General features: G+C 38.7%; 1 protein-coding gene across 4 annotated transcripts in view; it reads right to left on the minus strand.

Annotated features, from left to right (window-relative positions):
- Positions 1-14,752, minus strand: part of vps13b (vacuolar protein sorting 13 homolog B) — a 977,967-nt gene that overhangs the window by 101,904 nt on the left and 861,311 nt on the right. For 3 of the 4 annotated variants that reach the window (XR_015757055.1, XM_043687667.2, XM_043687671.2), the window contains exons 41-43: positions 7,100-7,281; positions 5,466-5,815; positions 2,404-2,565 (exon numbers count right to left, since the gene is read on the minus strand). Coding sequence is in view for 3 of the 4 variants with exons in the window: in XM_043687667.2 (XP_043543602.2) it covers positions 2,404-2,565; positions 5,466-5,815; positions 7,100-7,281 (694 nt within the window). In the remaining variant the exon portion in view is untranslated. The remainder of the gene's footprint in view (positions 1-2,403; positions 2,566-5,465; positions 5,816-7,099; positions 7,282-14,752) is intronic. The other variant, XM_043687669.2, reaches the window with a different exon arrangement.

Below are 14,752 nucleotides of genomic sequence, written 5' to 3' on the forward strand. Positions count from 1 at the left end.
TAAGAACAGGTGCACAAGAACAAATTAGCAGGCAGAGTTGATGGCGAACAGTTCACATTAAACTCATCCCACCGTAGCAGGTCCTTTTCGCATGCTCCTTGTTGATTTGGAAAGTTGGAGCAGGAAAATCCATTCAGTCCCCCACATCGAACCAGTTCTGTCTTTCAAAGAAATTGGGGCTGATCTGTATCTTCACTCTGGATTCACACTGGACTTGAAAAGTTAGTTTTTAGATTTTCAGCATCCACAGTATTCTGCCTGTATTCATAAGCCACTAGTTAACCTCCTGAGATGTACCCAGCCTCTGCATCAACAAGACCCGTTGCTGTGCTGTGTCAGGGTGGCACATAGCAATGAGACATCTGACAGGCCTAACCTAAACTGCAGGGGATCTTGGAGAAATCTTGGGTCCCCCAGAAATGTAATAGACATGTCCAATGGCATGTGAACACACCCTGGTGTGCAATAACCAGATCCCAGCAATGGGTGACATAATATCCTCTGGCCTGCAAGACTGAAAGGCACAGGAGTGGAGTTCGATAGACAGCTGGATGTTCTACTTAAGTAAGTACCTTTCATCTACTTCTGCAACTGAGTAGAGTTCAGACATCGGGGCTCCTGCTGTTCCTCAGAATCCAGATTATAAGATTGAGAGCAGGATACAGATGCCAGGCAAGTCTGTGTCTCCAAATCCTGCCCAGGATATGTAGCCAGAAAACAAACAGAGAGAGAGAGAAAACCTTCTCACACAGCCAATAGCTAAGGGCTGGAATACACTGCCTGAGAGTGTGGTGGAGGCATTTTTAATTTAAGCATTCAGAACGGGAGTGAGACTTTTAACTTGGAAGGAATAATGTGCAGGGTTACGATGAGAAGACTGGAGAAAGGCACTAAGTGTGATGCTCATTTTGGAGAGTTGGTGCAGACATGATGGGCCGAATGGCCTCCTTCTGCACCATAATAATTCTGTGCTTTGGTGAGAGTGTCCAACCAGCACAGTCAATACAGTAAAAACTGTCAATCTTAGTGTCATTCACTCAGGCCCCACACTGAAAGTGATTATTTTCTCATTTGACTTTACCAAGGTTCTCAGGCTGCACTCCCATCAACTTTCACAGATGGAAGAATGCAACTGTCTTAATATATTAATTTTACTCACTGTAAACTTCTACTAAAAGAGAAGGTTAATGAATACATTTTAACTCCTGCTTTGTTGCTGGTGAAAATACTGCAATATAATTGGCTACTTAAACTGGTTGATTACAATGTTGGCGGACACTTGGAAATCCCATTGATTTGGTGCCAGATTTAAACTAAATCCTCAACCGGAGAAACCAATGCTGCAGATATTGCTAGATCTTTGTGGGAAAACTTATTAGAGTTCTATTACTTTACTGTTAACCACGAAATCAGAGTCAGTGGTGGTCTTTTGGTTTGAAAGAACAGTTTGGTGATGCCATTGGAGAGGAACTGTAAAACGGATAGTATCAGTGGAATGGAAAAGATCAAAATGGACTTCAAAGAAAGCAATGATGTCAAAGTCAATGATTCAGTTGAGGAGGTAAGTGGGTAGCAATGGGATAGGTAAGTAAAAGCAAAATGATGGACAGACGAGATGTTATGGTAGGGAACAGCTTAAATGTAGTGGCGTCTGGTATAAATCCAATCATCTGTTTTCCTAGTTCCTTTTGAAAAGTTAATTTAGAGCTAAGGTTGGAAAATCCTAACAGTATCACGTCACTCTCAGTTAGGACACCTACCAGTGAGTATACTCTACGTCAATGCAACTGTCAAAAACAGGATATTTAAAAGTGAAGTGAAATTCCACCTTTGTGGAACAAACTACACATCACTGCCTCATACTTGTTTATGCCCTCTTAATCTTTCAGAACTGGAAGTTCTGTATTATGAGACATGAACGCTTCCTTTCACAATATGCATCCAACAAAAATGACAGAAATAAAGGCAAAAGCTGTGAGAGACAGCAGAATGTTCATCACTTTCATACAGAAGCCATGACAAAATGCCAACATTGGATTGGAGTGAGGAAATATGACAGGTGTTATTGGGTTGTTGAAGATAAACTGCACTTTAAAAGACTTTGTTAATTAACCTATTCAGATGCATTCTGAAGCACTTCTGTGGCAAGTAGAACTTGAACCCAAATCCTCTGGACCATAGGTAAGGGCACTACCATTGGACCACAATACTCCATGTCAGCATTCAGTACTTAAAGAAATTGGAGGCAGTGCATCACTGACATTTTCTGACTTGAATCATAAAAAGCTTGCTTTACTCAGAGCTATATTAATGTCTACTTCAAGGCACCTGCTGTTATTATTATCGTTTAGTCCCCTGAAAGAGCCGTCAAAGAATAATTCAGCAAGCTCCGTTTTGTAATACCTGCGGGGACTTGTGTGAACGCCAGCTGTACTGATGGCTGTGCTGACTGGCCAATAGAATATTTTCATCAGTATCCACCTGGCCAAACCGCAATGTCTCCTGAGTGTCATTACACATCACAAAGTGGCTGAAGATCAACTCCTCTGCCTCTGGATGTTCATTCTGGAACAGAAAACATCAGTGTGCATTAGATCAGCCCTAAAGATGTTTAGCAGCCATCCGCCTAGTGGTAAATACCACAGCCTGAAAACCCGAGGATGTGAATACACTGGTTAATATTTCAGATGACTGACAAAAGCTGGTTACTGTCTATGCCAGCATTTTAAATTCTCTATAGTACTTAATAAAACAGTTGTTTAAAAAAATTGGATCCTTCTGGTGGATTTGTGTCTCATCTAAATACTGATTTAGAACTTAAAGTTGGCAATGTCTCTGCAGCTTAATCTTTAATGGCTGCAAAAATATTTAGACAAAATACTAGCATTTCAGCTCAGCTTTCTACTTTTAAACTGCAAGAAAACTAAGATTTTCAAGGCTGACCAATATGACTGAAGCAATACTGCCTGGGAAAAATGACTGGCATCAAAATACAGAACTTGGTATTATGAAACAAAAATTATTTGTAATATTTATATATTATGAAAGAAAATATTTTAAAAACAGAACATAGTACAAATACTTTTTCAGTGATTACGTATAATTTGCATAATACAAGAATCACAGTTTTTATATAAACTGAACTACAGTGTTGCACATAAAGATTCAACAAAAAAAAAATTCTTTTGGAACTTGATTTTATAACTGAGTTCTCCGGCTTCTAGATATTCAATTCTATCTGTTAGGCTTTGTGCGACTCTTAAAATGAAGTCTACATGATCCAGTGCACCATGGTCACAGGAGCACAGGCCCACTTTGGGTCCTTGGGGTGTTGACCTGTCTTCCTCTCTTGACAGAGAAAAGAATGCACTTTCAAAACAAAAGAAGAAATTGAAATAGAGCTGCCCCATTAAATCAGAGCAGCCCATCACCAGTGCCCAAATCCATATCAACCCATAAACAATGTTGCAGACAATCAGAACACACATTCATATCTTTTCCATATTAAACACTGTGATTTCCAGAAGTAATCCAATTCAGGCTTCACTTGAACATAAGTGATAAATCACAACAGCTTTTGTAGTTGTGAGTGAACAGGAATGGGGAGGTTAGATTGCTGCTCTGCTATCATTCCTACATAATCTGTTAGTTTTCGCATCATGTGAAATGCCAAAGTATTTCTGCACAGTGCAAGAAGCATCCAAAAGGATTTCCTGCAACAAATATGAAATCTGGTGAATAACTGAAATTCAAACTGAAGGCATTTCCCGCAAGAGAAATTTGCAAATGCAATGCCCACTTGAGTACTTCTGATTCTAACATTCATGTTATCTTATGGGACTTAATCCATGTTTGGTACTTATGGAACTAAGAGATTTTAAGTACCGGTTTTGTCATCCGATATCAAGCTGCCACTGTCGATCAGAAAGTTACATCAGAAATATCTGCATTGATATAGCACCTTTTACAGACCCTTTTATAATTAATGAAATGCAGTCACAGAATTGCAGAATTGTTATAACATAGATGGGTGCCTTTTGACCCATTGTGTCTGCACTGGCTCACCAAATCATTTTTGATGTAAATAATTATCAAGTGCCCTCTTGAGTGTCTCAAGTGAACCTATCTCAACCTTCCTTCCAGGCAGTACATTCCAGACACTGAGTACTCACTGTGTGAAAAAGTGCTTCCTCACGTCACATTTATTTCTTTTGCTAATTATCTTATATCTGTGCCCTCTTATTCTCGATCTGTTCATAAGGGAACAGCTCTCTCCCCCGCATCTACTTTGTTCTGCTCACCATGCTTTTGAAAACTTCATCCAATCTCCGCTTTGCTGCCTTCTCTCTCAGGAAATCAGTCCCAACTTCTCCAAATTACTTTCACAACTGAAGTTTCTCACTGCCAGGACCATTCTCATAACCCTCTTCTGTACATCTTTCGTAAAGAGTGGTGTCCAAAACTGAACTTAATACTAAAGCTGAGGTTCCAAATACAAGGGCCAACATAACCTCCTCATTCCCATACTCTATGCCCTTATAAATAAGATATTGTATATTTTATTAAGTACTTGATCTACTTGTCCTACCATGACTTTATCATATATACACTCGGTTCGGTCTGTTCATGCGAACCCTTTAAAGTAGCATCCTTTATTTTACATTAACAATCTGACAACTTGGAAGATAACAATAACAGAATTTGTTTTCACCAAAGTTTATCAAGGGATGAAAATTGGCCAGAACATCTTCAATAACTCCCTTGTTCTTCTTTGACATAGAGCCATTGGATTGTTATGTCCACTCGACAGGGCAGACACGAATTCAATTTAACACCCTGCCACCTCTGTCAGCACAGCACCTGCCCAGCACTGTATTGAAGTGTCAGCTTATGTGTTCAGTTCAAGTCTCTGGAGTGGGACTGCAATAGATGCTTTGTCTTGGATGCCTCTTCATGTCAATGTATTTCAGTACACCTCAGGCAACGCAGTTTCAAATAAAAATAAGGCATTTAAAGAAAACAAACATTTCACACAGTTAATCCTCCAGTATGTTTCAGATATTCTGAGGCTAATGAACACTAGAGGAACCTGAGTATCCTGACAATGAGGAATACAAGGCTATCATTTCATCTGATAAGTTTCCTTCTTTAAAAAGCTTATAATGAAAAGGTTTGGAGCTTATTGCTTAAAGAGGTACTTTTATTAGATAAATTTTATTTTGATTGACAAGACCTTGGATAACCCTGTGTCATTTTAATTAAAAATGAAAAATATGCTGATTCGACATCTGAGATCTCTAAATGATATGGGCATAGATGAATAATTAGAGTTGGGAAGTCAATCAGCCATGGTCTCACTAAATGGCAGAGCAAGCTCCAGTGGCCTACTCCAGTCCCAGAGTCCCTAATGGTCAACTACAAAAAGCTCTGATGTCATTTAAACTATTTCACATGCTTCAACATACCTGTCTCCAAGCACGAACTGCTGTGTCCAGTGAATGAATTGCGTGCTGCCCCGCACTGATAAACACAGGGTCAACAAACACATTTCCGTCTATCAGCTGTTCCATAGGGCTGTTGCTAACAGCTAGTTGCCCATGAAAAATGAGGGGTTTTAAAATGCTGGTCATAGTTAGATTGCGGTACTCGAGCAGCTTGCAGTTGGTGATCGCTGAGAACTGGAGTTCTCGGCAGACAGGGCCATCGGACCATTGCCGCATGTAGACGTTTGGAGTTTTCAGAGAAACAATCATGTATTCTTGCTCTGCAGGTAGCTTTCTATCAGGGATGAATGTCTGAAGACAGCTGGGATGTGCTGTGGTATGAAAGACATATTTCACACAAAGATTTTAGAAATTTCATGGATTGCATAAAGTAGTAACATTAAAACTATTCACCGATTTATAATAGATATTTAATCAGATAGGTATATTGCAGTTAAAGCTCTGAGGTAAAATAAAACCATTCTAATTTTGTCTATTTAATTGTAAAATGATTGTCCCAATTTGAATAGGAAGGATTAAAGTGATACCTTCAATAGTTTGTGATGGTTATTCCAAAGTTCAAAACAGAATGGGTTAAAAAGTTAGAATGGATTTATTGAGAACTTCAAGCATTTTGAGAATTGTACAGGTCAAATAACCTGCTTTTGTGCTCTGTGATTCTGAGAAATTTAGATTTTCAGGAGTATTAACTACTAAAATCAGAAGAATCAGCGAAGTCGAACTACTACAAACAAAGGCATGGAAATTATATTCAGATTAAAGAGGGGAATTCCCAATACAATAGCAAAAGTGAATCACAGGCACACATCTTCAGCACTCAGAATGCATTTTCAAGTCCAAATGAAAGTTATCAATTTCTTTATTTAAAACTCACATTTCCATGAAAACAAGTGTTTTAGCACAGAAACACCAGTCAGCTTAACTAGTATAAGATAGTGGTGCTGGAAAATCACAGCAGGTCAGGCAGCATCCGAGGAGCAGGAGAATGGATGTTTCGGGCAAAAGACTTTAAAGGAACCAGAATCATCGATTCCCCCGCTCCTCAGATGCTTCCTGACTTGCTGTGCTTTTCCAGCACCACAGTCTCGACTCTGATCTCCAGTCCTCACTTTCTCCTAGTATAAGATGGTGTTTAAGCTCGACATAAACCTACTTCGTCTCACCCCATCAACTTACCTTACTAATCTCTTCTTCTTCAAGACCTTATGTAACCCTTTCCTAAATGCACATGGAACACTTTATTGTGAATTATTGTGAAACAATGGCATACCTTGTATTAGGTTGATTGTTTAATATATAACACTTAACATAAACTCTAATATATAGGATCAAATTAATTTGTATTAGTTAAATAAGCAATATATTTGAAAAACATCTCTCGTTCTCAGGTCATGGTATTTTACAGAAAACAATTCATGCTGTATTTAATTCTTTGAATAAAATCAAAAATATGTTTTCAAGAAAGCAAACTTATCTCTTTTTGTATTTAAGAAAAACGCTCTCAATATATTGTGACAGGTTTCCTCTGAATAAAACAGGAAAGCTTTAGCTTAGAACTGAAAATTTTTAAGTAACAAATTTGTTCAGTAATGTACCTTTACCGAGCTGATCCAGGTGATGGCAAAGGTGAAGCTCAATTTGGGCAAATTGCAATGAGATGCCAAGAGAAGGCACAAACCACGGTGCAAAACATGAATCGACCCTGGTGCAGGCTGCCAATGCCATTGGAGAGACAAGCTGATCACAGACACTTTGTGAGCCAGATTCACCATCACTGCTGATGAGAATACATGAGAGAAAAAATGTCACATTTATGCTGACATATTAGTGAAAGAAAGTACTTTCCAAATATTTGACAAATGAACTTGATGGATATATTATTTTATTAAAGGTACATCTCAACAAACAAAGTTGTGCCAAAGGATTTTCACAGCACCAGGCTAACAACTATCTGAAAATCGGCAATTTCCTAAGGCCATAGCCACTGGCAAAGTATGCAAATAAAAATAAATTCAGTATTTTCTAGGCTAGTTGGATTCATATCTGGCATAAAGTGGTTGTTGGAGTTCACGGCATCCTTGCAGGAGTTCCACAGGGTAATGTCCCAGACAAAACCATCTTCAGCTGCTTTAACAATGACCTTTCCTCCATGATAAGGTCAGAAGTAGGGACATTCGTTAATGGTCGTACTGCATTCAGCACCACTTGCGACTCCTCAGATACTAAAGCAACTCATGCCCAAATGCAGCAAGATCTGGAAAATATCCAAGTTTGGGTTGACAAGTGGCAAGTAACATTCATGCTACGCAAGTGCCAAGTAATGACAATATCCACAAGACAGCATTTAACCATTATCCCTTCAAGTTCAATGGAATTACCATCTCTAAATACCTCTTTATCAACATCCTGGGGGTTACCATTGACCAGAAACTGAACTGGATAAGTTAGATAAACACAGTGGACACAAGAGCTAGTCAGAAACCAGGAATACTGCAGTAAGTAACTCACCTCCCAACTCCCCAAAGTCTGTCCATCACCCACAGTGCACGTCAGAAGTGTGATAGTATAATCCATACTTATTGGACGAGTGCAGCTCTAACAATACTCGAGAAACCGAATACCATCCAGGATAAAGCAGCCTACCTGATTGACACTATATCTACATTCACTCCCCCACAATCAACATACATAGGCACCAGTGTATACTATCTATAAGACGTACAGGTACTACAGAAATTCACCAAGGCACCTTAGACAGCACCTTGCAAACTCACCACTACCATCTAGAAGGACAAGACAGAGGAACACCATACTTGCAAATTCCTTTCCAAACCAGACACTATTCCAACTTGGAATTATATTGCTAGTCCCTTGATATAACTGGATCAAAATCCCTTATTACATGGTCGGTCTACTTATACCGGTCTACAAATGGACTGCAGTGGATCAAGGAGGCAGCTAACCACCACCTTCTTAAGGGAAATACCGACGGAGAACAAATGTTGATCTAACCAGTGAAGCCCACATCCTTTGAATGAATAATAATGAAAAGTACAGGCAAACAACAGAGCTGTAAGAGGACTGCAAGAAACAACAAACGGTGCAAAAGAAAGTCAGATTAGAGAGCTCAAAAATGAAGGCCACTCTGCAGAGCACTTAAGTAACAAAGTTTGGATGTGAAAATACCACAAAGGAGATTTCAAGAATTCTTCGCGATATTATCAAGAAGACATTTTAAGACAATGTTTAAATGCGAGTTGTCTTTAATAGACAGTATTAAAGTATAACACAGCAAAAACAAAATTGAAAGACACAAGAAATTTTGCAGATACTTTCCCACAACTAGGAGATCTGTGTTGGATGGAATTTACTAAGTGCACTGAGCTCAGGATGAAATACAACTAACATTGGCAATCAGTGAGTAGCTGAGAGTGAATTAAAGAATCTGGAACATTACAGAATGCTAAATAGAATGCTAAATTATATTGACAAAACAACACAGGAGAAGTTAATGGAAGCTATGGATAGTTTTGTTCTCATTGACAAGTGTTGGTTCACACTCCAGCCACATCTCAATCTAACTAATGGTAATCCCTGTTTTCAAATCCCTCCATGGCCTCAACCCCCGAAATCTCTGTAACCTGAAATCTCTATAACCTTTTGAGACCACTGCACTCCTCCAATTCTGGCCTCACGCAAACTCCTCAGTTTAGCTACCACTGCTGGTAGTTGGGTCCTTTGTTACTGCAAGGATAAAACTCTGAAATTCTCTCACTAAACTTCTTAACCTGCTTTGTGTCTACTCTTTTTAGTCCCTTCTAAATTAACAATTCCTCTGAACAAACTTTTTGTTGCCTGTCTGAATATGTGACTCATTGTTAAATTTCATTTCATAACTCTCTTGTCAAGTGTCCATGACGTTAAAGTGGTGCATATTGCATGTAGCGGTGAGTGATCTGGTCACTAAGTATTGCTATAATGATTTTAAAAGGTCAGGTTCTACAGATGTTGGAAATTTTAAATAAAAGATAGCGGGACCCTCAGCATATCAGGTAGGCATTTGTAGAGAGAGAAAAACAGAGTTTCAGGTTGATGGTGCTGATGACAGGTCAAGACATGAAACATTAACTCTGCCCTTCTCTCACAACAGATGTTGTCTGATTTGCTGTGTTCTGAGCATTTGGTCTTTTTATTTCAATTATTGCACCCAGTTGTAGCCACACAGGTAGTAATATTGTGACAAGAATGGAGAGAAAAAACACAAGAACAGTTTGAGAGATAGAAGGAAAGAAAGACATGGAAAATGTAGATGTTCAGCCATAAATAATAGACAATTATTATTTCAAGGGAACAGGAGTAGGTTATTCAGCCCCTCAAGCCTGTTCTGTCATTTAATGAGATCATGGCTGATCTGTGGCTTAATTCTGTATATTTTCCTTTGTCCCATATCCCTTAATATCTTTGCTTAACAAAAAAAAATGCCAGATTTCAAATTAACTATTTGTGGAAGACATTTTCAAACATCTTTGTTATCTGAAATAAGAGATAGTGGGAGTGCTATGTAAATGTAGTGAAGTGATTCCTAACATCTCTCCTGAAAGCTCTAGCCCAAAGTTTTAGGTTATGCCTTCATGGTTGGGTACCATATTTAAAGTTTCAGGTGTAACACTTGTTTTTATCAATAGCCTGCTCAGAAAAATGTAAACTCATAAAAACACATAATTAGACCTGGATTAAGAGCACAGGCACAAATGAAAGAAAGGCAAACTGAAGACAGAAGCCAAGAGGTCTATACAAAGTGGTCAATATGATGAATGTATGTTTCGGCTCAATTAATAATTTATCGAGTGCTACGATGTGTGTAGCTGGTGGTTTGTTCCAGACTATTGAATCGTTAATAGCCTGAATAGCATTTTGTACTTTTACCTGTCTTTTGATCATTATGGCACTTGGATTAAGCTCCAAACTGCATAAAAAAATATATCTAATATATACCTTTTTTTTTGAAATATAGGATTTAAGAATAATTTTCATTTAAGAAAGCATTTATGGATGACTTCACGCAATTGTATTTATTCCCTGGAGTTTATTAATATAAAAGTTGGCCAAACATTCCCTTCCAAAGTTGATTTGGAGTTTTGGTTGCAATTCAAAAACATAGTTTCAAACAGCTGAAAGTGGTGTGCAAGCTAAAGCTACTTGAGTGCTTGTTGGCGAGAAAATCAAGTTAATAAAATTCCAATCCTGACCTGGAAGCACCCTGTTACATACACTGATCATTCAAACATTCAGCACTGGGGTCCAGTCGCAGGTTGCAAAGGTACATGAAGTATGAGAAACATGACTTACAGAGCATACAAACTTCAATACTTACAGAACTACATCCAAAAAGGACAATAAATCAAGGGCAAAGTAGGTAGAGAGACAATCCATGGCTCCATTTAACTATTTGTAACAGAAGGACAACATACATCCAGAGGTTTGCTTGTTCTGTACAGATGTTAAAAGTTTCCATTGTATCAATAGATCTAAGTACTGTAATCTAACAAAGGGGTCACTTAGCAACAGTTGAACATACAGGGAAATTCAATATGTCTAAGTTACTGCATTCTTTCAAAACACATTCCTGATCTCTTAAGCAGAAGTTATCTTTGCCAAGTCATCCTTCTTAATTTAAAACAGATAAAATGTTTTCTAATTCTGAAAATGGAGTTGTTATGCATAAAGCAGAAATTAATCCAGCATCACTCCAAAAGAAAGCATATTTTTCATTTGGCCAAAATTTGCTGCCAGAGTAATGATGAGGAGTTTACCAGTACTCACATTAATAATGCATCAATTATCCAGTAACTTGTGGCAAGGAAAAGAAACCCAACGAACTGCAAATTGCAGCTTCGCAAATCATTGAATGACTTGTGTCGCTCCAGCATTAGCCTCATGGGAACAGCTCTTCATTCTGACCCTCCCTGTGACTTTCAAGAAATTGCTGCATTTGCATGTTAGTTAACTATTACCTGTTGGTTCATTCAGGGAACCACCAAAACTGTGTAGTTTCTTACCAACAGGTAGTAAATTGTTCTGATTGACAGTAAATGAGTTTCTACATTTCTTACTTGATCCTTCTCTGCCTTTATCCAAAGTTTATCTCCCTCTCATTATTTTTCTTCCTGCACTTGATTTGATTCTAGTTCTCTTAATTCTATTGTTAATTTTATTTCCTTCCTTTGTCTATCCATAAATTATCCACTAAGGAGACAGATTGTTGATCTCCAAGCTCCCAGTTGTTCCACTGCTTTCGTCGCACTGTTATTATCTCACATCTCCAGCAGCTTAAAAAGTAAAAAAAAAACTGAGCATATAAGGTTGACCAAAGGGCAAGATATGCTTTATTACTTCATGGGATGGGGCATTGCTCAGAATGCCAGCATTTACTGCCTGGCTCTAAATGTCCCTGAGAAGGTGATGTTGAAGTTCTGCAGTCTATGTAATGCCTGTACAGCCAGAGTGCTGTTAGGACGGGAAATCCAGAAAACTCAGAGACCAGCAATAGCTATGTGTTACCATATTACACTTCTGGTTACAACTGTGAAAGTGTTCTAAATTTCACTGAAAAAGGAAAATTCACTCAAACTAAATGATCACAAGTAATAAAAACATGAAATGTTTAATATTTTATCTGTCTGGCCACTTCTAACAAAAATGAAATGATATCTTTATCCTTAGCATAATCAGCTGGTTCAGTAATAATACTTTACGGGCTACAGATGAGGTGGAGAGAGATGGCCCCAGGGAAAAGTAAGGATTACAGATTTTCTTCATCTCCAGATGAAGTGGAATGGTTTGAGTTTGTGTTCAGTAACTGCTGCAATTATATGGAATGCAATTTTCATGATTATTTCTTTCCTTTAGTCTATATTATCCATTGGAATGTTGACTATGCCATGTAAAGAGTACTAACTTCTTGGTCCCAAGCCACATTAACCAGCTGAGTTTCCCATTTTCACACACTTCATGGGAGTGGAGGGAAGGACATAAGATTTCCTTCTGAAATACAGTAGACATAGCCTGGTATAGTCTTCTGAGATGTTCACAAGACTGCTTTACGCATACACACAGCACACAAGAAGGTCATTAACCTCATGGTGACCCACCAGCTCATTTGTCCCATTCCCCCTGCTCCTTCCCAGAAATTATTTTTTTCCTTGAATTAGCTCTTCGATTCCCTTTTGCGTCCAACTCCCTTACAGGCCATCCATTGAAGATCACAGCAGTTAACTCATTTTAAAACTAAAATCCTTTTTTTACACCCCCGGTTCTTTTGATAGCCAGCTAAAAGGTTTAGCCTCTGGTCACTGACTCTTCTGTCACTATCAGTTTATTTTTGCTTATCCAATAAAATTGTGCATGGCTTTGAATTCCTTAACTCAAGTCCCTTTAACTTGCACTGTTCTAAGAGGAACAACGGCAGTTTCTTCAGTCTCACCGAATTACTGAGGCCCACACCCTTGGCACTGTTCCAGGGAACTTCTTCTGCAATGTTTTCCAAAGGCTTCATGCCCATTTTGCCTTGCACATGTCTACACTGTAAATACTCATTCTGCACATCGGTGGGACATCAACTTGTACGCGATGGCTTAAGAAGTATATTGAGGGAAGAGGTTTCTAATCCCATTACAGATGTCTCCCTTTCTTCTGGCAATATGTTTACGCTAAAGTCTGTGGGGCACAGCATAACGCAGTTTCGACCCAGAGATCATATGCTTGTTTATGTAGCAAAGTTTGTAAAATGCCCTACAGCCAAGACTGATGTATCAGCTGAATTTACACAACTTGCAACATGATCCCAGCTTCTGTGGCCTGTCTCGCTCTATATTTAGCTCACATAGGGAGAGTATCAGAAAACATTCTCTTAACTGTTATTTGACTTCTCATATGGAGACAAAAGTACCTGCAATATTGAGGAAAATCAATTATCAGACTGTTCATTGTTTTGGCTGATCTGATATAAATATATTTGGAGAAATTATGCAAACTCATGCCAAATTTTCACATTTTATATTTTTATATAACAATTTTAAACTGTTAGATCTGGAATTTTAATCTAAAATTTCTGTATATGTCACTGAGTAGGTTTGAAGAATTATTGGGAAGCTACATTGAATTTATAATTAACTGAATTTAATTCCAATTGGTAAGGTAGAGCCCTAGTAAAACTGGAATCAATGAGAATTGGAGAGCTCTCTGCTGGTTGTGGTCATATCAAGCACAAAGGAAGTTGGTAGTGGTTGTCAGGATTCCTCAGAGTGTCCTAGACCTTCCATCTTCAGCTGCTTCATCAATGGCCTTCCCTCCATCATAAGATAAGAAGTGGGAATTTTCTTGATTATTGCACGACGTTTAGCACGATTCACCACTCCTGAAATACTGAAGCAGCCTGTGTCCACATGTAGCAAGACCTGGACAGTGTTCACACTTGGGCTAATGTGTAAAATTACATTCATGCCACACCAAGTGCCAGGCAATGACCATCTACAACAAGGGAGAATCCAAAAATCACTCCTGGACATTCATTAACATCAGTAAATACTCAGTAGCAACATTCAAGGGATTACCACTGATCAGAAACTGAAATGTACAGCCACACAATTACTGTGGCTACAACAGCAAGTCAGAGGCTGAGGGTTCTGTGGCGAGTAACTCACCTTCTGGCTCCTCAAAGTTATCCATCATCTAAAAGGCACAAGTCATGGGCATGATGAAGTATTCTCCACATGCCTGGATGAGTGCTGTTCCAACAATATTCAAGAAGTCAAAATATTGAAGCATTTTAAACATCGAGTGGCAGCTGGATTGGACCTTGAGCTGATGTTATTAGTCCCTCCCTACACCACCAGTAGCAGCTCTATGCACTGAGTACAGGATGCACTGCACCAACTCACCAGGCTCTTTAGACAATATCTCATAAACCTGAGAACTCAACCACCTAGAAGAACATGCAGTAAGAACACTACCACCTACAAGTTCCTTCACTGTTCCTGAGTGAAGTATTGGAACTCTCTTCTGAAAAGTACTGTGAGTGTCCCTCACCCCGAGGATTGCAACAATTTAAGAAGACAGCTCACAAGCGACATCATCAGGTAATTAAGGGGGGGCAATAAATGCTGGCCCAGCCAGTAATGCCTCCATCCCGTGAATTAATGAACAAAAGCATTTAGACAGATTGATTTAAATGAAGAAGACTCAATTGA

This window comes from Chiloscyllium plagiosum, unplaced genomic scaffold (genome assembly GCF_037043375.1).
Source record: "Chiloscyllium plagiosum isolate Xiang-an unplaced genomic scaffold, Cpla_swu_hap1 HiC_scaffold_4, whole genome shotgun sequence".
NCBI classification, from domain to species: domain Eukaryota; kingdom Metazoa; phylum Chordata; class Chondrichthyes; order Orectolobiformes; family Hemiscylliidae; genus Chiloscyllium; species Chiloscyllium plagiosum.